Source organism: Gossypium raimondii, chromosome 5 (genome assembly GCF_025698545.1).
Source record: "Gossypium raimondii isolate GPD5lz chromosome 5, ASM2569854v1, whole genome shotgun sequence".
Taxonomy (NCBI): Eukaryota; Viridiplantae; Streptophyta; class Magnoliopsida; order Malvales; family Malvaceae; genus Gossypium; species Gossypium raimondii.
The window spans coordinates 8809231-8831929 of NC_068569.1; the positions used below are offsets into that span (position 1 = coordinate 8809231).

The 22699-nt window shown below is 33.3% G+C and overlaps 4 protein-coding genes across 5 annotated transcripts; 1 reads left to right on the forward strand and 3 right to left on the reverse strand.

Moving 5' to 3' along the window:
- On the reverse strand, positions 1 to 2758 carry LOC105769729 (hypothetical protein). Its single transcript, XM_012590553.2, has 6 exons — positions 2486 to 2758; positions 1864 to 2014; positions 1660 to 1730; positions 1408 to 1493; positions 736 to 1315; positions 1 to 621 (listed from the first exon to the last, which is right to left on the reverse strand). The coding sequence occupies exons 1-6, from the start codon at positions 2585 to 2587 to the stop codon at positions 343 to 345; spliced, it is 1269 nt and encodes a 422-aa protein (XP_012446007.1). The 5' UTR covers positions 2588 to 2758; the 3' UTR covers positions 1 to 342.
- Positions 2759 to 8498: 5740 nt separating this feature from the next.
- LOC105765907 (exocyst complex component EXO70A1) lies at positions 8499 to 10673 on the forward strand. Its single transcript, XM_012585184.2, has one exon. The coding sequence runs from the start codon at positions 8564 to 8566 to the stop codon at positions 10559 to 10561; it is 1998 nt and encodes a 665-aa protein (XP_012440638.1). The 5' UTR covers positions 8499 to 8563; the 3' UTR covers positions 10562 to 10673.
- Positions 10674 to 11732: 1059 nt separating this feature from the next.
- Positions 11733 to 15152, reverse strand: LOC105770142 (glutamyl-tRNA reductase-binding protein, chloroplastic). The gene is given in 6 exon segments (XM_012591216.2): positions 11733 to 12244; positions 13341 to 13490; positions 13629 to 13733; positions 14578 to 14658; positions 14797 to 15095; positions 15098 to 15152. Coding segments are annotated over 6 exon segments (924 nt in total). The 5' UTR covers positions 15144 to 15152; the 3' UTR covers positions 11733 to 12001.
- A 542-nt stretch (positions 15153 to 15694) lies between these two features.
- LOC105770141 (MLO-like protein 13) lies at positions 15695 to 18550 on the reverse strand. 2 transcript variants are annotated; one of them, XM_012591214.2, is made up of 14 exons: positions 18327 to 18548; positions 18158 to 18215; positions 17862 to 18076; positions 17649 to 17765; positions 17519 to 17567; positions 17352 to 17431; positions 17187 to 17261; positions 17008 to 17096; positions 16876 to 16925; positions 16744 to 16784; positions 16454 to 16660; positions 16280 to 16347; positions 16097 to 16157; positions 15695 to 15998 (listed from the first exon to the last, which is right to left on the reverse strand). In XM_012591214.2, exons 1-14 carry the CDS (start codon positions 18447 to 18449, stop codon positions 15777 to 15779), a joined length of 1455 nt encoding a protein of 484 aa, XP_012446668.1. In that variant the 5' UTR covers positions 18450 to 18548; the 3' UTR covers positions 15695 to 15776. The 2 variants fall into 2 exon arrangements, with proteins under 2 accessions (XP_012446668.1, XP_052487383.1); XM_052631423.1 differs by lacking the exons at positions 15695 to 15998; positions 16097 to 16157 and having other exon boundaries at positions 16276 to 16347; positions 18327 to 18550.
- Between the last annotated feature and the right edge of the window lie 4149 nt (positions 18551 to 22699).

Genomic DNA, 22699 nt, shown 5'->3' on the forward strand with positions numbered 1-22699 from the left:
TAAAAAGGTGAATTTTTTTTTTTCATTAACTAAAGACTGGAAGGTTATAAAATATGCACCCTTATTACACTGAATAAATTATAGTAGAAATGAAGTTTTGCATCACATCAAGCAACATATTGAGACCCGAACTCTGTAACATTTCTGACCCCCCATTGAGAAACGCATTAAAGAAAAACCAAAAATCATCTTAACATATAACTTTTATCAGGGCCAGTTAACACCCAAGTATGAACACCAAAGTTGGTCTTTCCCTCTGCTTACTCAAAAAGACTCCAACTGAGGTAAACGGGAAGACCCGACACCCTTTTACGAAGGCACACATGCATCGAACGGACACGACTAGCAGAAACAGGAATAAGCCAAGTGGTTCCTCTTGGCAACGTAAGGAGAGAGGTAGTTGGTGATGGGGGCAGACGTAGCAGGTATATCAGCTGGAACAAGGATTTGAGGCTTCCCTGAAGCTATTCTTTTTCCAGCTACATTGGCATAGAACAAGCCGGATATGGCTGGTACAAATACATCACTCTGAGAACATATATGGAAGTCTATAACCTTTTCAAATTCCGAATCTTCTGATTCAAGGAACTTCCCCTTTTTCTCATCCGGCATTACTCTTTCCTACATTAATTGCAGTAGCACACACAGGTTCAAAATCAAGCATTGCACATAATGGTTCAAGAAGCATATTGAAAATACAGTAATTATTATCAGACCAAAGATGAATTTACTCACCTTTGTGTATGTCTTAGGGAAGATATCTCTGAGGACACCAAGGCTGTTATCCCACCTTGATTGAGTCAGGTATATGGTGGTATCCGTATCAAACCCGACCTTCCTCAAGAATAAAGCTATCTCCTGTGCATTATAACAATTTTTTGCTCTGGCAGAACCACTTCCATGGCAATTCTTATTTTCAAGTATCTCAACCCTCAAGTCCACTGCTATAAACTTGCCATTCGATTTGCGACTCAAAGTCCTAAGCCGATCGATCATTGAATCAACAACTTCGAGAACCTCTGATTGTAACTCGAAGGTTCCAAACATTCCCAAACATGCGACTGAATCAACACTACTTTTTTGTGCGGTTTTTCTCATATTTACAGTAGGGAAGTAGGTCGCAAGCCTTATGTTGCCCTTTGATTTAAATACAGGTTCTACACTTTCCACAATGTGATCTTCAGTGACCCGGTTCGGAACTTTCACAGCAGCAAGATCCCTGATTGATATTTCATTTGGCAACTCTTTTGCTACTTTGACAATCCCATCCAGGCTTTTCATGAACTTGTCAACATCATAAATATCCTCAAAGTTTCTGAAAATTTTCAATTATGTAGTATGAGAAAAAAGTTGAAGGAAAAGGAAAGGAGAGAACATGAGATCTCGAAAATGAACACGAGCACGAACCTTACATCACCGGGTTTGCTCCCTCTAATGTCTGGAAGTACAAGAGTTGCTGTTAGATACCTTGCTACCACTACAGCATCAGCTATCTGATGAGAACATTGCACACCACAGAATGAATAATAAATCAGATGGAAAACAAGATAATGCTTTCAAAAGATTACTGTATCGATTCATTCAAGATCCCATTCCTGATTAAGGCATGTTTACATTTACCAATTTAACAGGATAAGGTTACCATGAGCAACAGTTTACCTGAGAGACATGATATTCTGGACCATTAGTCAATGAGAAAGTAACATACCCTCTTGACTGCTCTATCTCATCTGTCACCCAATTAACAACACCATCAGTTAAAAGAGAAGCATTAGGATAAATTTCAGCCTACTGTGGGAGATCTACATACACATATGACAAATTTATACAACACTTGGGAGAAATTAAATGAATTTAACGAACCCAAATCCGTCCTGCTCCAACACGGCTTCAGCTCTTGGATGTCTTCCATCCAAGGCCCTTTGCTCCTCTTAGAAAGCTTAACAAGGCCATCGTTCTCAATAGCATTGACACTCTCAAAATGAGCATCCTCACCATCTCCAGGAAGCTTGTCCTACATAATGAGGGCAGGGCAAAGACCATGTAAATAAAATATGAGGAACTGAAATGATATCAAACAAACCTTGAAGAATTTAATCACTATAAACGAAAAAAACATAAACATCAATAGAATTTATAATAATACATCTACAATTTCCTTGTTCCAATGGGTCGTTTCTTCATTCCTTCACAATCTATTGTCCAAGATACTCAACCAGAAAGCAAATCAGCTTTAATAATATTATCCAAGACAACATTTTGAAGATCATAGTTGTAATAAATTACAGATTTGATGCCAAGAGAAGCAAAGTGGAAACTGAAGGGAGGTGCAAATTCAAGCTCCTTACTCAGATTTACTTCCACAAAAGCAGAGATTAAAAAAAAAAAAAATGAGTTTAATACAAAAGAATTGAATCTTCTCAAAACAAAGATGAAAATGGTGATAAACTTTGAAATGAAATAACTGTAAAGAAAGAGGCATTACTTGAAGCGAATCAAAATGGTCTCTTTTAATCATTTGACCAAGCATCACAAACATGGTGAGAGTAAGTATACCAGCCACTACTTGCCTCAAATCAACTCCCATTTTTTCTCTCTCGAAATTCTATGACAAGATCAAAAAAGAAAGGCCCAAAGAGTGGGTGTCTTCCCAAGAATTTTAGACCTACAGAAGAGAAGGTATGCTTAACAAAAAGCTGAAACAGCAAGCTTAACAAGAGAGTAAGATAGATAGGGAAATGATAACACAATAAAGCTTGTGTTTTTATTGGTCAATCAATAAATAAAGCTTAGTTAAGTGCAGCGGTCTTAGACTAATTAATGTTAGTGTTATTTTGGGGTCTCTTACATTACATTAACACCACCGACACTTAACCATGAAAAAGATGTGCTGCCTGTTTTTCTTACAACAATATATTTTTGTCCCCCGCTGTTTTTGCCTTTGTATGTGGGTTTTAGATTAGCTTTCCCTTCTTTCTTTTTTTTCCTTAAATATGTGGCTTTCAACTTTGAAGTTTGAACTTCAATGAAGGACCTAATCTATCTTCCACACATTTTTCATGTCTATCACTTTCTTTCTTTTTTCTTTTCTTATAGAAAATTTAATTATCTACTATAACATGTTTGAGCCACTTAATGAATAAAAGATACACTCATTCACATTAACCAAATATAATTTTAACAGACAAATAAACTTTTAATGTATCAATTTAAATTATATAACTCGTTCACAATAGTATTGCTGGCAACAACTTTTTAACTAGTAAAAACGATAGATAAATTTAGATTTTATTCTTAATATTTTCGTCGATTGAATATTAACTCGATTAGCATGTGCATTGTTATCAATATAAGAGGATGTAGATTTGAGTGGTTAAAGTGTATTATCCTCCTATTTTATGGGTTGGAAATAGGCTATGGGTAGTTTCAGACATTATCTCAAAAAGAACAGATATGATCAGAACTTATAATGAAATTATTCAAAAAAAAACTCCATGATGTACAATGAAAATAATTATTTAACATGTTTATTAAGAATTGATACGAAAATTAAAAAATACTTTAATTGAATGGTAAAATTAGGAGAATATATATTTAACAATTAAATTGAAACCGATAATAAACAATAGTAATTCAGTCAAAATATTTATATATAGTATAGATATAGCAAATAAATAAAGTAAAGCAAAAATAATCTCTTGTTTCTATTTTATAAAGATTTTCACTTTAAATCACTTTTTTCCTTACTTTGTTCTTTTTCTAAATGTTCCATTTTTGTTTCCTCTTTATCACTTTAAATTGGAGAGATTACAATGTCGACAAGATGATACTGACCTAACGACCTGTCCATACTCGACAAACTTCACAGTCGCTCCATCTTCACCTTTTTCTTTTCTTTTAAATTAAATTTAAAAATTTTAGTAGCGTTGTGTTGTATACAACTCTAACCAAAAGAGTATTATGAAATAATATATCTGACATGAAAAAACACATCTAGTATTAATAGTTATAAAGAAAATGTTTTTTTTATCATGTTTTCTCTCTATATATTTTTTTCTTAACCATTTTAGCCATTTAGGTACTAAACAGAAAAATAAAATTCTAAAGTTAATATTTTGTATGCTGGTTTTGTGTAGACGCAAAATGAGAATGAATTAATAATAAGAAACCACTAACTCAATGAGAAAATAATTAAGTATGTATTAGTTGGAATATCTGACTTTAGGTCTTTTGTCTTTTGTCTTTTGTCTGATTTTCTTCTTCTTTTTTCTTATTTAAAGATAAGAAAGAATTTAGGATAAAAATCTTAGTGTAAAACAAATATACTTTTTTATAATCCAATGATTATCGCCTTAATTTTTGCCAAGGGCAGTAATCAACCCTGCTGCGTAATAGATATAGGTTTTTATCATATTTATTCTTTTGATATAATATTTAAAATTATTCATAATCCTCCTCAACATTTAAATAGGAGGATAACTCACGTCCTCCTACATAGACAATAATACCGATACCAATCGAACTAAGACTCAATCGGTATTTATATTATATTTAAAACTACTATAGTTACATCAATTTAGTTTGATAATGATTTTTTTTTACAAAAGTAAATCATATTATTATAAAAATAATTTTGTCTTTTATATAATATCAGTAAAATTTCAAATATATATATTTTTATATTTAATAAATATTTTTGTATGTTAATCTTATATATTAAATCATTTTATATATTGTTAATGGGATTAAAAAAAACTCTACAAGAGAGTTTAGAATGCTGTCATATATAATTTTTGTTAATTTTTAACTATTATTATTTTAGATACTAACAATGAAAATTTTTAACTCCACGAGCGAAGTTAAATGTTCTTTTATAAATATTAAATGAAATACAGATTAATTAAAAGGGACAAATGTTATTCATTTAATTTTACTTGAGGAGTTCCCAATATATCATTTTTATTTTATTTTATAACAACATCTTAAACCTTTCATGTGAATTTTTTTATTCCACTAATAATCATGTAAATGTTAATATATTGATAATTTAGATAAAATTATATACATTATAAAATATTCATGCGTTTGTATTTTTTCATATCGTCTACTGAAATAACTAAAAGATTAGGTTTGATAGTTTTTATAATTTTTTAAGTGTAAATAATAATTGAGTTATATGATATATTAGAATAAACCATGAAAGTGACTCACACCATAAATGGTGTAGAAAGCCATTAAAAGTAGTAAAGTAGTTTCACATTATAGGTAGTATAAACAACTACTAAAAATGGCAATAATTCACAGTGTGGTATAAAAAGTCACTAAGGATGTTGTTTGTGTTACGAGAATTTTGAGCAATACACATCTCCTTTTTTGTCTTGGTGTTGACAAAAATTCTACTCTATAAATGTGAGTGGTAGAGTATTGTGAATTAAGAGCATTATTGGAATAAAGAGATTAGATGAGATGGGTGATCAAAATTTGTATAATTTGTAGGAGATGAATGAACCCACATCGTATGACAAAATCAACTTCTTTTTTTTAGTTTTACTTTGAAATGTAGGTGTCAACAAGGAGTGATATAACAGGTTTCTTCAAACAACCTAACTAATCTGTTTAAAATAACATAATTTTGCAGGCCAATTCCTACCACAATATTGTGAGGTAACCCATAGTTTGACCTTACTAATAATTTAGATATGATGGAAAGGACCTCACCTGCAGCAATAATTATATTCTATTGTTATGAGACAAAAACAAGCAGTTAATACAAAGATTTTCATTTAATTTGGTCATTGTTAACAAGGTTAGGTTTGGGAACACCAATTTGTTTTTTAATTCAAAGAGATTCCTGGGAGTACGAGAATTTAATTGCGTAGAAACAAAGATTAATTGAGGGCAAGGCAAGTGGTAGTAATTGAAGCTCTTCCAAGAAAATGACTGCTAAACAGCTATTGTCAGTGAGTCATTAACCTTTGGCAAACCAAATGCAAGGGCTCTAAGCCAATTTATAAATCAAAACCATTGAAACATTTCTATTTTTCTTCCGCTCACCCCATTAATTGTTTCAAAAGACCATCAGAAATTACAAAATATAAGAACAAATTTGAAATGGGAGGATTTAAATAATCTCTTACAGTAAATGAACTTCGTATAAGGATTGAGTAATAGAAAATCAAATGTGAAGGGAAGTTTATTATAAGTATGGATTTTCTTTGCCACACTAACAGATATGGGCTTCGTTTGGACTTCGGCTTGGTCTAATATCATGGAAGTGACCTACTGCTCCATTTACAAACTCAACTCAATATAGATCTATTCATAGGTCAAGTTATTCGTCTAAGTCCGAATGTCCGTGTGAAATTTGAGAAGGTTTGAGTATGCCCGAAAAATGGACTTAGGCAAAAAATTTAGGTCCATTTAAAATATGGGTCAAAGTCGGATTTGAACATTTAAGACTTAAGCCTAGCCTAACTCATTTTTAACTTTATGATACTTTATATTATATTATTTTTATATATTACGTAATTTATAACACATTAGAAAATAAACCTATATTAAATACTCTAATGTAAACATTAAAATAATATAAAAAAATTTAAAATGATATGGGCGGACATAAAATGGGATTGGGTTAATCTTTTACAAATATGAGCGGGTTAAGGTAAAATTTTAGACCCATATTTTAAGCCGGACCGGATTTGAACAAATATAAAATATATTGATATCATGTTTAGACCTAATTCAAACCCGACCCAACCCGACTCATGAGCACATTTAACTCAATAACCCATTCATATTTTTACATTCAACCTTTTTCCAATTTATTCTAGTTTTTCTTTTCTTTATTGAAGGGATAGGAGTTGTTAAACTTGAGACGGATGTTAATTAAAAATTAAAAAATACATCCATTTTCACTTTTAGTCGATAATTTATTTAATTTTTTTTTATAAAACAGTTTATTGTAGTCATATAATCCGTAAACATTCAAGCAATCGGTAACTTCAAACTTCTTCGATCCAAGTTGTGTTCAAATTCATATGCGTCAAGCCACCTCAAATCACTAATATTTCCTTTTTTGGGTAAATATCAAACTTATACCTAATCTTTAGTTCAATAGATAATTTGATATTTGAACTTTGATTGGGTTTAATTATAGACACGTGATATTTAAATCGTGGTTTATATGTATACATAAAATTTTGATTTTAATTCGGTTGTGCATATTTAAAGAAATTCATATTGAATTAATATAACGGTTTGTGTATGCAAGATATCAATATAAAATTATGCTAATTCAATAATGTTATTAATAATTTTTAAAATCGAATCAAATAACTTTTTAATGTAAAATCATACAAAATTAAAATTAGTATATGATATTACACATTAAATTAGATATAATGTATAGTTTTAATATTTACTCTTTTATTACTCTTCTTTTAAGTTGATTCGTTTATTCAATTGTTTTTAACAACTAGTAGCATTTCCATTTCTTTATTTTTAATGTTTTAAACAAATTTTTAAATCTCAAAATGATTTATGATTTTAAACTTTGAATTATCAAAATGGAACTTTTAAACCGCTTGTTCTTTGTGTTGAATTTTATAACAATTTTAATCTTTTATTTTTATTTTTAAGGATAAATTTTATTTTGTTTTTTAAAGAAGTGCATAAAAATAATAATTAGTTACTATCTTATTCCTTTTTTGCAAAAAAAAACAAAAACAAAAAAGGGTTAAATTCTTTTATTAGTCAATTTACTTTGAGAAAATTGTGAATTTCGTCTCTCTATTTTAATTTGGTCATTTTAGTCCCTATACTTTTCAATTTTAAAATTTCAATACTCACCAAACAATAATTGTTAAATTGATTAAGTTCAGTTCGTTATTTTCAAAATCGATCTGAAAAATATATTATCATATGTTATTCCCACATGTTAATGACTGTTATTTGTGTTAAGATTGAAAATTTAAAATTCAAAAAGTATAGAAACTTAGAATGATTTAATTGAAGAATATGGATTAAATCTACAATTGTGCGTATAGTACAAGATTAATAATTGAATTTAACCAAATATATTTAACTTTTACTATTTGGGTCATGACCGAAATTAACCAATTTTAAAAGTACAAAGAGAATTTAACTAAAGAGAAATGAACCGATTCACCACTATTTAATATTAAAGTAGCCCCTGATTTTGTTTAGGCCTAGTTTTTCGAAACAGTCGGAACCGAGGACTGGGGACAGTTGTGAAAATATAGGTGGGTTGGGAGAGATGGTTGTGAAATTGAAATGAAAAGACAAAGAGTTCCTTACAGAAAACCCACATCCAATCTTTCAAACTTCCAAGCCAGGGTTCCTTTTTTATTTTTTCAAGAAATTTTAAGGTATGGTAGTTGGAAGTTTGTGATTCACAGATACTTGTTTTGTAAGTGAGGTTTGGTTTGAGTTTCGGTAGTTGGTTGAGAAAAAAAGGGTAAATGAGTGATACATAAGAAACCTTTGAACTTCCAACATAAAACCAGTTCTTTAATTAAGAGTCCTCAGATATGATTGCACCATGGCTGAGGTGCAGAGCTTTGACAATCTTTTGGCTTGTCGGAATTTATTGAAAGCTAGCGTTGACAATTCAACGGCTCTTGCCTTGGCTCTCGACAAAACTGGACCACGAATAGCTGAGTTAGACCAAAAGTTGACATTTCTTGAGATGGCTATTAGGCCTGGCGGTTCCAAGAACTGCACGTTTGCCGCTGTTAGAGACCATATCAGTCTCGCTCTTGGCCCTTCTGCAGCTGTTTTAAAGATCTTGGATTCCATTCGTGAACTTGAAAAGTCGCTGTTATCAGATTCACTCCCACATTCTGATATTTTTTCTTACATTTCAACCATTAAGCAGTTTGAAGATGCTATAAAATTTCTTACAGCCAACTGCAACTTGGCGATCCAATGGTTAGAAGGAGTTATCCAATTCCTGGAAGGTAATTCTGTGGCCGATGATCGGTACATCTCGAGAGTTAAACGATCGGTAGCGATTTTAGAGGAATTACAAGCAACTGGGGAGCAAGCTGGTCGAAATGGCGAGCTTCTTTCTGGTGCATTTGCCAAGCTAGAAATTTCATTCAAGCAGATTTTGACAGAAAGTAATGCTCCACTTGGTTTTACGAATTCTTCATCACCATGGACAGCCGAGCAGGCCTACAATGCTGCATTGCCTCTTCCGGGGCCCATCCTTCGGAAGTTGCAGGCGATTGTGGAGAAACTAAATACCGGTAACAGGACAAACAGCTGCATATCGGTTTTCATTGAAGTTCGTAGTCTGAATGCTAAAAATAGCTTACGAGCTCTTGATTTGGATTACCTTGAGAATGCGGTCGAAGAATATGACGATGTCCAGGACATGGAGGGTTGCATACATGAGTGGAGCAAGCATATGGAGTTCATTGTGAAATGTGTACTTGAGAGTGAGCATATGCTCTGCAAGGAAGTCTTTGGAAGCCTAGCATCAGGTGCATGGACTGGCTGCTTCGCGAAGATTGCAGTCGAATCGGGAATTCTTTTGTTCCTCAGGTTCGGGATGAGCATTGCTGAGAGTAAGAAGAGTCCTATCAAACTGTTGCATTTGTTGATCATCTTCTCAGTTCTTGAAACTTTAAGAATGGATTTCAACAAGCTTTTTGGAGGGGAATCTTGCAATGAAATCAAAACCATGACAAGGGATCTCGTCACCAAAGTCGTTAATGGAGCCAGTGAGATTTTCTGGGAACTTCCTTTACAAGTGGAGCTCGAAAGACGAAGTTCTCCACCGAGTGACGGAGGTGTCCCGTGGCTCGTAAGCTTCGTGACCGATTACTGTAACCGGCTGCTTGACGACAATTACAGACCGATTTTGACCCAAGTTTTGAGAATCCATCAAGGTTGGAAATATGAAAAATACGAGGAGGGACTTGTTACCAACCAGATATACAGCATAGTGAGAGAAATCGCAGTCAATTTGGATGCATGGTCGAAAGCCTATGAGCGAAAGGCATTGTCCTACATATTCATGATGAACAATCATTGTCATTTCACTAGCCTAAAAGGCACAAAGTTAGGGAATCTAATGGGAGATTCTTGGTTAAATGCTCATGGGAATTACAAGGACTACTATTCAGCTCTCTACTTGAGAGAGACCTGGGGGAAAATCCTGGCCTCTCTAACCCAAGATAATCCGGATTCTTCACCGAAAATGAGGCTAATGGCATTCAATGAAGCCTTTGATGACATGTACAAGAAGCAGTTAAATTGGGTGGTTATAGATGAAAGCTTGACAAACAAGATGCACAAGCTTGTGGTTCAGGCCTTGGTGCCTGCTTATACAAGTTACTTGCAGAAATATAGGGTTGTGGTGGAACACAGAAGTGATGTATTTTACACGGTGCAAAGCTTAGAAACCATGCTTAACACCCTGTTTAAGGCAAAGCAAGTGAAATACACAAGCAGCACGATTGGATCACACTTGACTGGTGAACAAAGAAATGCTGTAATCGACCAATTACGCTTGACACTTACTGCTATGTAACTTTATGTACTTGTGAATGTATAGATCAAATGGACATTAAAGTTTTTACCTTTTATACCACAGTAAAAACAAAAAGAAAAAAAGGAGAAAAAACTTAAGCCCTTTTATGATATCCCTTGCCTTTTTCCTGTATTAGGGTTTCTGGAATGAACATTTTAGAGTAGCAAATGCAGATTTGACTCAATGGTATAAAAGATTACGTATTTATCTTGAGCGGGAATGGTGTTTATTAATAGCTTAAATCTCATGTGATTTATTGATAGAATGTTGAACTCTTATTTTTAGTGATCAGAAATAAAATCCTGAGAACTAGGAATTGTAGTTTGTCAGTCACTAGTATTTTTTTTTTGTTAAATGGTTAAAAGCAAGAAATGCAAGTTGCTGGGAGGATGGGTTTTTGAAGCTTTTGCTTTGGGCATAAAAGGAGAGGTTTGATTTATTGCTTGAAATGATTATGTATTGGTTGCTGTTAGATGAGCGGAGAGAAAGGAATGGGATCAACAAACCAAATAACGACATGACAATAAACAATATATAGGTGATTTCCTCAAGTGGCACCCGCAATACCGAGAAACAGTGATAAAAAAAAGTAAAATTGGGAGGTGAGAAATGAGATGTAGTGGCCAGCCTTAGTTTGGGTTCAATCATGTTCTTCCATTCCAACTTGTGAAACCCAACATCCACCACGCTAACTACTAATGCCATAATTTGACATTTAAAATGCCTCTCTCCCAAGATCTTTTCCTTGACAACATTGCCAAAACTGTACCTTATTTCTCTTCCTATCATATTTATATTATATTCTCTTTATCATAGTGCCAATTTTTAGATAATTATATAACGATTTACACTTTAACAATCCCTTTTTTTTAACTATAAAATTTTATACTTCTATGTATTCATAATATTTTTTTAAGTTCAAATATGTTATAAATTTTGCCAAATTTTTAGAGTAATAAATATATTTTACGAGAAAGAGGACTGCATACTTTAATAATTTTGTGAAGATCAAATTCCAAACGTATGAAGAAGAATACTGACTCGAAGCATATTTTAACCATTTTATTTTTTTAAAAGTTGGGATGTTTAGTTATGAAGAGTGGAGAACTGCAGCACCAACCATAACTACCCAATCAGTAACCCACCAATTGACCAAAGCCCTCCTCAAATCTTGAAGAAATACAAGACTCCATATTATATAAACTGCAAAACAAGTGCCACCTTCCGAATAAAAGTGAAGATAATAAAATTAGCATCACTTATGTAGCATAACATAATTTGTTATTCCATTTCTTGGAGTCATGAACAATCACTTACCAATTCATGACACTTCTGTTGACCTCCTAATTCCACTAAAAGAAAGTGTATTTTTTTTTTCCAGTTCCCAAAATTGGAGGATCACCAACTAAATCAGATTCACAAGCAATGACTAAAACAAACTTATCGCCCTCCACTGTAAACAATTTTCTTTAATTGTTTCACCTTCTCAAAGTCAGGGGCATGGAAATTTTTCTCCACCTCCCATGCAAGTTGTGACATACCATTGAATGAGGATTTAGCACCCTTCTCATCGGTTACTTCCCGGGGAAAAGGAATTCGAACATCAAATACACCCTTCTGAGGAGAGTAGATTCGCAAGTCGAAGCCAAGACGATCAACCCAAATCATCTTTGCTTCTGATACCTGCCATGCAATATGCAACCCCATAAGAGTATTACACAAACTTAAGTCTGAGCATGCATTTTAGGTGAAAGGCAAGCATGCAACTTCAACTCTTGATTATAATCATGGACATTTGAAAATTTTATCACTTGAAATGATTCAATGTCATTGGTGCTCGTTTTATGTTCCAGATACCAGTGAAATAGCATCTTTCCATCATGCAAAGCATGTTATCACAAGCAAAAGAACTTTTAGTCATTCAGAATAACACAATGAATATGTGAAGGACACTAATAACATTCGCAGCATGCATATGAGACAGCAAGAAGAAACCGAAAACTGATGAAATCTGTAGACAAGACACCTGTAGGTAAAGATGGATAACATAAAGTGAGTGAATTCACCTTCTCTCTCTCCCCCCCTAAGATCTTTAACTCAGCATATTTGTGATAAAACTACTCATAAATCCAAAAGTTGAAGCACATTGATAAATTAACTACTAATTGAGTAAGTCAATACCAAAATTTCCATCATTGTCCAAACAATTATAAGTTCACAAGAAGTGTTCAAAAGTTCCACAATTGCAAGCATCATCTTAAAACAAGGCATATCTGCTTGATCCTCATTATCTGATAATAGATCAGAGCTCAGACGCTCAATTATAGTTTTCCATTACTGGTGGCAAGTGGTACTCCAACCCTTGAAAGCAGATAAAACTAAGACACAACATTTGAGCTCCACATCCATTTTCCCATAACTCTCTTCAAGGAAGCAAGAGTTAGATCATGCTTTGTTTCCATTTGCTTTCACCTGGTTTAATTTGACATAATTTTATATTCTTTAAACCAACAGAAAGATCAGAAAGGTAAACACGGGTGCACCAAATGAACTTTGGATTTAGGTTTCTATTGGTAGTTCCTAAGGCAAGTTATAACAAATGAAACATTAAGCAAAATATGCCCTCTCAAATTTTAAATTTACAAAAAAAAAAAAGGGATGGAAATGGATTGGACTAATTTGAGGATTTCTCGCACAACACGCTAGATAAGCAGTAATCAATAGTAAAATATAGAGCAGATATTGTACATAAAAAAGGATAAAATCAGTGGATATGCACCTGGAAGTCCAAATCAACGTAGACATTGCAAAAGCGGTGGACATCTTCCCTGTTATTGGTATTAATTTCATTGACAATTTCTTCAGCAGAGTTGCGCAGTGGATCAGGATTTGCATTTTTATAATCTGATGAAGTGACCCATACACCATCCTGCATGAGTTATAAGCAGCATACTGAAATTAATACAATTGACCATATCACTTCTAACTAAAATATAACATTCTAATAGAAATCTGTAGTCTAAAATTATTACACAAAGCATAGACAACAGCAAAATTCTCGGTATACCTCGTTTAAGTCTTCCATTTGAAGTACTCTTTGTACGTCAACAGTATATAGATTGTCTACATCAGCGGATTCTCCAAACCTCTTCTTCCATACTGAATCAAACCACTGATGAAGAAATATTCAATTTAAAATTCATATAAAGTTGATTTATCAGACCCTAATCTAACAGCAGAGAGATGAAAAATGAGCAATCAGATAACTGCTTAGCACAGTGTATGAATAAACACAAGCCCTCTAACCTTAGATCCCTACTTCTGAGATACAAGCGAAGAAGGCAATATTCAATTTAAATCCCAAATCAGAAAGTTGGTTTAGGTTCAGAGAAAATTGAAGATAGACAAAAATGGAAATAAGAGAGAGGAAGGAGTGGACGCTTTAACCATTTACGGAATACGGATGTAAACATAAACTGCTGCCCGACAAACACCATCTTCAATGCTCAAAACCGTTAAACATTTACCTCTAAAATTTATCATTCTATCCGGGATTCATAGGCAAAACACCAACAATATTTGGAACTTGCGCAATACCAAAAATGAGAAAAAAGGAAAACTTGAGGATAATTTTCATAACAATTGGGTATGGGAAAATTCAAATATCATAAACTTTAAGAAATTCTAGCAGCCGAATAAAGAATAGAAATTCCTCTCAAGTTATATCCTCAATATAAGTTTCTTTACTTTTCCTATTTATAAACTAGGATTAAAAGTGATTAACAAGTAGAGTTGTGAATCCTACATAAACCAAACACCAACATACACACACATAATGATAAAGCTTCTACAATTGGAGTTGAGTCGAGAAAGTTGTTGTAGCCAACTATCCCGGTTTGGTCTGTGTCCAAGATTAGCTTCAAAATACTATCCTAAATTGCCACATAGTGTTGGTAAAACATCATGTATAAATTATAAAGTAATATCACTTGAAAAAAAAGAAGAAGCAGCCTTACCCTCAAAATGGTTGCATCAGCTGGTTTGGTAAGACTGCCCTGTATTGTACACTGAGGAGTCCGTAACCCACATTGATCTAACTGATCGAAAGCAAATCATATGAATAAAAATCTCCAAATATAAACATGTAAATTATGTCAATATCTATCAAAAAAACAATTTCAACAGTGTCTATGGAGAAGTTTACATAGAGACATATGTATATAAAAGAAATTTACCTGAACATGAAGGGTGGAGCGGTTATCAGGAGAAGGTTGAGGCAAGCACAAAACAGGGGTGCCCTCAGCATCGACAGCAAACCTTACACCAACGCCCAAGGGCCACCCATCTTGAGCTAGAGTGGAAAGGGTCCCTATAGAAGACAATTCCATTATGGTCCTGGAAATCTCGGCGGGAAATGGCTTGTGGCTGGTTTTTGTTGGTGGGACTGAAACAGTGGAGAGCGAGGAGCATAATTTGAAGGAGGGTGTGGGTTTTGCTTGAAGGAATTTGGGTTTTGGAGGGAAGGGTGGAAGGGAAAGTGTGTCGACAAAGACTGAGTTTGGATTTGGAGATTCATTTTCATTTCCCTTTGGATTTTCTTGCTAAGATTGATATGATATGATATTAGGTGCCTTCGCTGTCCTGGGTATTTTTTGAGTGATAAAACAGGGGATAATATCAGAAATGAGTCTGGAGTTTATTAAATGTTCGCAAAAAGTCGGTCATTTTTCTATCAATTCTTTTTCAATTAAGATAATTAGATTTTTTTACTATAATTACAAGGTTTAGTGACTTGTTTGGAACAAATTAACCTTCAGTCACCTATATGAAAATTTGATTAAAGCTCGATCGTGACTCTTGGGTGCTTGTATTTTTAACATCTGACCCATGATCAAATTATTATTACATTTTTGAACAAGGTCAAGCTATAGATTCATAATCACAGCAAGTCTTAACTTAAGAAAATGTTGAATATACAAATATATTCAAGATTGTAATTTTATATTTAAATAAATCTCAAACATAAATATTTTTAAAAAATAAAATCAATTTAAATACAACAAATAATAAGTTTAGTATTTGATGTAGCACATAAATTATTAATTTTGGAATAATAATTCGATACACAAATGATTGATTGAAAATTTTTAAATTTATTACTATATAAAATCTTAATTTATTTGTAAAGTTAAAATTATTAGCGTGTGCCAAAAAATTATCCTGAATTTTGTAGTGTTTGTATGGAGGTACACATAGGTTGTTGCTCCACAATTTGTAAGGTTTCATAAGGTTCTTTGTGTAGCCTATCAGTTTTTGTTGCTGAATTTGGGGCGGAGGACCCCCTCCTGCTTCCTTGATCTCTGGGTCCTGACCTCCAAGTTGTCAAGGTTGAATGAATATGCTCTTTAAATATCCCTTCCTTGAAGCAGCTGCCCATCTTTCATTTCACCAAAAACAAACAAACAAACAAACCACGATTCAAACAAACACCACAACGAACCAATTAAGATTTTAGTCAAGTGTACAGATATCAACCTGTGTAACTAGAACATACAGAGGCAAGGTGATGTAGCTGCACAGAACTTGAACGATTACGCTGCAACAACCAATGAAATAAAATTGATAAAAAAAAACACCCCCAAAATTGTAAAACAAGCAAATGATGGAATTTAGATCGCATGATAAATATAGTACTAGTTGTTTGATTTGATTACCTACCCCATTATAAGTCTAGTGATAATATAGCCCAGTTTTTCCATGATGCATGAATGGAATCCATATGTGCACTTCACAAAACAAAACTTGGTTTCAGTGAATTTGTTTTTTGGTTATAAAAGAACTAGAAGAATGGGTTAATTATGTATTTGAGACTATGGCAAGCAAACTACATACCAAGATCCAGAAGAAGAAAGCAAGTTCAAATGCGTTTTGAAATAAGATGAAGTGAATCAAGAAAAAAACGATCCTGGGATTCTTAAACCAAAAATGTTCGTCGGAAGGTTTAACTTGTGCCGTTTCGCCTCGTTCCTTCATTTCACTCATTTCTTGAGCTAAGCGAATGATTATGTGCTCCAACTTAGTGCCCACGATAAGTAGAAGCTGTTATAGTTGGTTTAATTTAACATGTCAATTAAATGCCATCTGAATCTCAATACTAATTCTCAAAAGCTGAATATACTTACAACAACAGGGAGAAATGATAACCAAAAATATGTATTCCATCCTGCTTGGAAACACACGAATATATATATATGTTATATTTTTATATGGAATACATAAAAAATGTTGGTACTTGTAGATTAAAGGAACATTACCTTTCACATTCAATAACAAAAATATCACCACAAATAGCCACAGGTACCAGCTATATCAGAGACGCGAAGGATATTAGTGGGTTATATGTGCTAAATTTGGTGATGATTGTAAGAATGGATGAAGTAATTTACCTTATGCCAACAACCTTTTTGAAATCCACTTGGAGTGTTCGCATTATATAATCGTGAAAATTATATCTAGGATTGCTAGGGCAATGTTCCTAGATGATAGGAAAAGAGGTACTTGGTTTAACATCCTTTTTAAAGAAAAAAAAAGTAATCCAAATCAATATGATGGTTTGGGCATTAACTCTGATAAACCCCTCTCGAAGTGCTGTGTAGTCTGATTTAGTAACAGAGCCATGAAACTGCTTGAAGAATGACATCTGCCAAGATCCCAAGACCCCCATAACTATGTCAATTATTCACTACATAATCTATACACAAAAGTCGTGCATTGCTGTGTTAAGACTTACAGTCCAGCTCAAAATTGCCGTCTTTCTCCAACCTTGTGCATGTTGCACGAAAGACGTATGGTGCTCATCCACATGCCTATCTGGACCGTACGAAAACAAGATCATCATCAACCTTTAACTCTTGTTGCCTCATGGATTAATTTTGTATATGATTGATTTCGTGTTACCATTTAGGTGTCCTTGAATCTCGTTTTCCCATTGTTTCCATTGCCGTATCTGCATATGGTAAAATATTTAATGCTAACCAAAGCTATATTAAGGGACTGCACCAAAAAGTTTTTAAGTAGAAAACATCACCCTTGCTCCTCCAAGAACCATTGTTATGAGGCAATATATAACGTGAACAACTGCCAATACAAAGATGAAAATGTGCAGCTGATGTAATGCTTCCAATGACAATAAGGGGACCTTCCCCTGAGCTCCGAGAAAATATACAATCAGATTTACGTATGGTTTGAAGGCATACACATATTGTGACTCAATTTGCACTAGTGAAATCATATAATATACCTCACGAGAACAATGATCAGACGCAGCCTCAGTGGAAAACAGGCGCCGCCTGTGGTTTATATCTCGAGGAAAATGCTTTTCGGGAGTTTTGCCTTCACTATGCTTCTTGCATGGAAGCAATACCGTGGATACGTAATAAGTAGGGATGCACATTTCACTCACTAGACCTTGAAAGACAGTTAATAGAAGGGAAATGAATCCTAATAGCATGAGTTCTGCCAACAAACATGAGCAATGAATTGGTTAGTAATAATAGAAATTTTATGAATTCAAAAAAGAAAGGAAGGAAGCAAAACCTTCTTTCAATTTTTGCAATGCCTCAAATAGTGCATCTTGCTGCTTGTGCTTTAAGAACTAGATTGGCAAACATACAAATAGATGAACGATTTTGACTATATGACCAAATGAACATAATGGAAACATTTTAGAATTATGAATCGAACACATGGTAAGGCATTTAGGTACCTTCCCAAGGTGATGAAGAGCTCGTTCAGCAACAAGGGATATGAGAACAAAGAAAAAACAAACAACAGCAACCACCCAGGTTGGTGTATACTGCAAAGAGTTGGACTCTTCTTCTGCAGCCATATCTCAAATTTTCACACAATCAAATATCAATGTGTGCCAAGGAAAGGAAAAGGAAGAATAAAAAAAGAAAGAAATTGTGTTTGTGTGATGGTTGATTTCATGATCATGACATGTATTTGAAAGAGAAAATTAAGACGTGAAGGTGACAAAATAATAAGCATATACAGAAGTGAGGGAAAAGAATATAATTAATGACTAGTAGAAGAAAACTAATGTGCCAAAGGAATCGGCCAAGTGATAAAGTAAAGCATAAAAGTATGATAAGCTTTCATGGTTGGTAGGGTATGTTTGGTTCACCGTAATTTATGTTTCTCTGCAAAACAGCTTACACTGGATTTTGCTTGCCTAGGGCACATGAAATTTGATCTTGAACTAGATCAATGCAGATCGCTTTACACTGAAATGAGATTTCTTTTTCTTTTTAATTTCGTCCTTTCTCCCTTTGAGTGCTTGCATTTGTCATGGACACTCAATTATCTATAAAGAAATCATGGCAGATGTATAGTTTAACTGAACATTTTAAGCACTATTAGTTTACGCGAAAAATAGAGGGCATAAAACAACTAATTACCATTGGTCTTAAATTTTGAAGAAATCAACAATTCAACGATGAAATCAAACTTGCGAAATGTTATTTAATATTGATTTAGTAGTTGTTAATATAGCAACGGTAAAAGTACTACGGACACCCTTGTCTTAGTAGTTAAATTGTATTTTGCCCCCTCTACTAAAAAAATAAGTAAATTAGTCAACGTATGTTAGATCAAAGAGTAAATTGATCCTTTTATTGAAAATTTCACCCATTTTTATTGTTAAAAACCGGTCCCTGTATGTCAGCATAAGATACATGTACAGCCATGTCATTGTTTGATTATTTCGTCAAGACTCATTTGCCTATTTTTTAAATATAGAGAGCAAAATACAATTTGACTCCTCCTATAATAATTTTATCATATAACAATATATATAACATTTTTAAACGTTCAAAATCTGAATAATTTACTGTTTCTGAGTTGTTTTAAACTCATTTTTTATGGATTTTGGAAAGGGCCAATGTATGAATCCCCAGATATGTTATGAGACTGATGTTGTGCAAAATGAAAATGAAAAATGGAGAGGGCAGTGTAGAGGATGCAGCCTCTATATTCAATGATTACTTTTTTTCTGCTTTCTCCAAAGCTTTTTAGTTGTTGTTTTCTTAGCCCTAGCCACTCCAAATATTTATAAACTTAATCCTCAAGAAGCAAGCCAATGGAGAATATAAAGATTTTACAAAAATTTCCATAAACAACTTCCATTTCTTCCGTTTTCTCTTTATATGAAAACTTTTAGTTGTAATTTTAAGATTTTAAAACTTTGTAAGCATTTACCTTTCACATTTTCTCTTTCAATTAGAGAGATTAGAGATTTTATCTTAATCTTTGTAAAATACTTTAATGAGATTGTAAAGATTATATTTTTTCAGGTATTAACTTTGCCCAGTAAAACTAAGATGCAAGCAAGCTAGTCTAAAACTTTATAACTCTTCTAAAAATTTTAAAACACAGAATTCTGACAAGGGGTGTTTGGTAGGATAAAAACTAATAACTTTCATACAAATTTAGTTTTGGAGAGTTATTCCCAAGTTTACTTCTTTCTTTTTTTTCAGGCTTAATTAAGTTATACCCATTTTCCAAATAGATACTTAAATTTTTTTCATCAATTTGGGTACTCGAATTAAAGGGTCAATTTAGGTAATCAAATTAAAGTTTAGGTATTTGTAAAATTATAAACACATGTAGACTTTGTTGGGCATGAGAACAATGAGGAAAACAAACAGCGGCAGGTTGTCGTATACTGTAAAGAGTTGGACTTTTATTCTTAATCTTACACGATCAAATATCAATATGAGCCTAAGATGTGAATCTGACCAAAACAAAAGAGCATATAAAAAGATGAGGAAAAGAATTTAATGAATGGCAAGTAAAAAAAACGTAATGTGCCCAACCAGCTTTGAAAATACACTCTCTTTTTCATGTTATCCTGTTTTCGGTATTTCTTTTATATAATATTTAGAATTATTCATAATTTTTTAACGTTTTAATATTTTTTATCAACAACAATATCAACTAAATTAACAAAAGTAAAAAATAATAGCACAGAACTTTGGAAAGCAAGAATTATAAATGATGACTGTAGAGCCCAATTTTTGCCCGGGCCCAGTGCCAAAATAAAACAAAATAAATAAAACAACAGTAGCCCAAATCTGACCAACCCAATTCTTGACCCACTACCTAAAAATTAACCCAGCAAGCCCAAATTAGCCCTAGCCCAAAACTAAGAAACTTTTCAGCCAAGGGAAACCCTAGGTGCGCCGCACCTAGGTCTGACCCCTAGCCGCCAGCCTCGTGCACGTTGCCTCTGCTACCAATCGCCACTCGCGCACGCCACCGGCCTCCATCGCGCATGCTACCACCACGCGTCTGACACCCCTATCACCTGCAACATATAGCAAACAACACACAAGCACTAGAAGACAACTGAAACAACAAAAAATAGAAGTTCAGCAGTTTTAAAGATTTGGCTATATAAGCCGAACACAGCCATTGTAATCTTCTTCCTTTTTTACGAACGCACATTAGAAAATAGAAAGTCAGAAATTGAAATTCTAAAGGTTGTTTTTTTTAGAACTGTTCTTTCGTTTTTTTATATAGTCTTTTTATTATTCTCTTTTTTCTTTATTAATCTATCTTAAAACACTAAGTAAAGATAAGGAAAAAGAGGAAAGAAATACCTGAATCAGCCCCTGAAGCCGTCGTCGTCGTCGGCCCTTCGCCGTCGTCGGACGCGAGTTTAGAAAGGGGTAGAGGCGTTCCATTTTCCCCTCTTTTCCCGGTTTTGGAGCCTTGGCCTCTGAACGCGCTCCAAAGCGCTGGTGGGAGACGCCCTCGCATGGCTCCGGCCACCAAGCGGTGAGGAGGGACGACGGCGGCTGGGCCTGGAACCCAAGCATAAAAGGGGAAACCTCCCTTTTGTTTTTTCAGTTTTCTTTGCAAGAGAGTGAAACGGCAGAGGGAGTAAAATTTTTGCTTTTATTGTGATGAAAACGGCGCCGTTTAAAGGGGAGACCTGCGCACTTTGCCCTAGTGGGTTATTTGTGCTTTTGGTCCCTTTAATTCTGCGACACGTTCCATGTAGCCTTTCAATTCTTTTAATTTTGGCCGCATAATTTTTCGTCCGCTCCAATTTAGTCCGCTCATAAATGCTGCGCTTCAGGACTTGGGCATATTTCCCGATCAGTCCTCCGTACTTTGCGCGTGCTTCATTTCAGTCCCCCAGCCTTTAAGTGTCTCGTTTTCAGCCCCAAATCATTTTTTTATTTGCGATTCGTCCCCAAATTTTAATTTAGTTTTCAATTTAATCCTTTATTTGTTATTTTAGTTATTTTATCATTAAATTAATTATTTTAATATTATTATTACTATTACTATTACTATTACATCATTATTATTATTGTCATGATTTGCTTATTTATGTCATTTTTAGTTTCAAATTTTGTTGTATATGTACATACTTACATTTTGTCATATATATACATACGTACATATTATTTTAATTTATTTGTATATATATTTTTATACTTATATATTATTTATATACCTTATATATATACATATATGTGTACACTTATATCCATACGTTTTTATAATATATATATACATGCATACATTTCTACAACATATACATATGCACTTTTTTATTATTATAAAAATACATGAATACACATATTCTTATATCCTAGATATCTCATATTTTTATATACATTTATATATATATACATCATCATACATATTTTTATATTTAATGATTTTAAAATATGTATACATACATAGATTTTTCATACTTTCATAATTTTGTGTACATTCATGTATGTACATTTTTCATCTATTCGTTATTTATTTATTTACATTTTCATTATTATTTAGAAAGAAGGATTCAATTTTATTTGCCTATGTACTTGCCACTTTGCATGTTATTGATTGGTCCCTTTTATTATCTTATTTTCGTTGCCATTACTCGCGTTATTTTTATGCCATCATATTCATTATTGTTTTGCTATACATATTTTACCATACATCAAAAGAAAAGATTTTCTAAATAAGACAATGTTTTGCGTTTGGAAATTCGAGAAAACGTGTCCTAACGTGCTAGGTTTCGATTTCTCGTTCGACCAAATAGCCAAATATCATTTTAAGATTTTTTAAATAGGG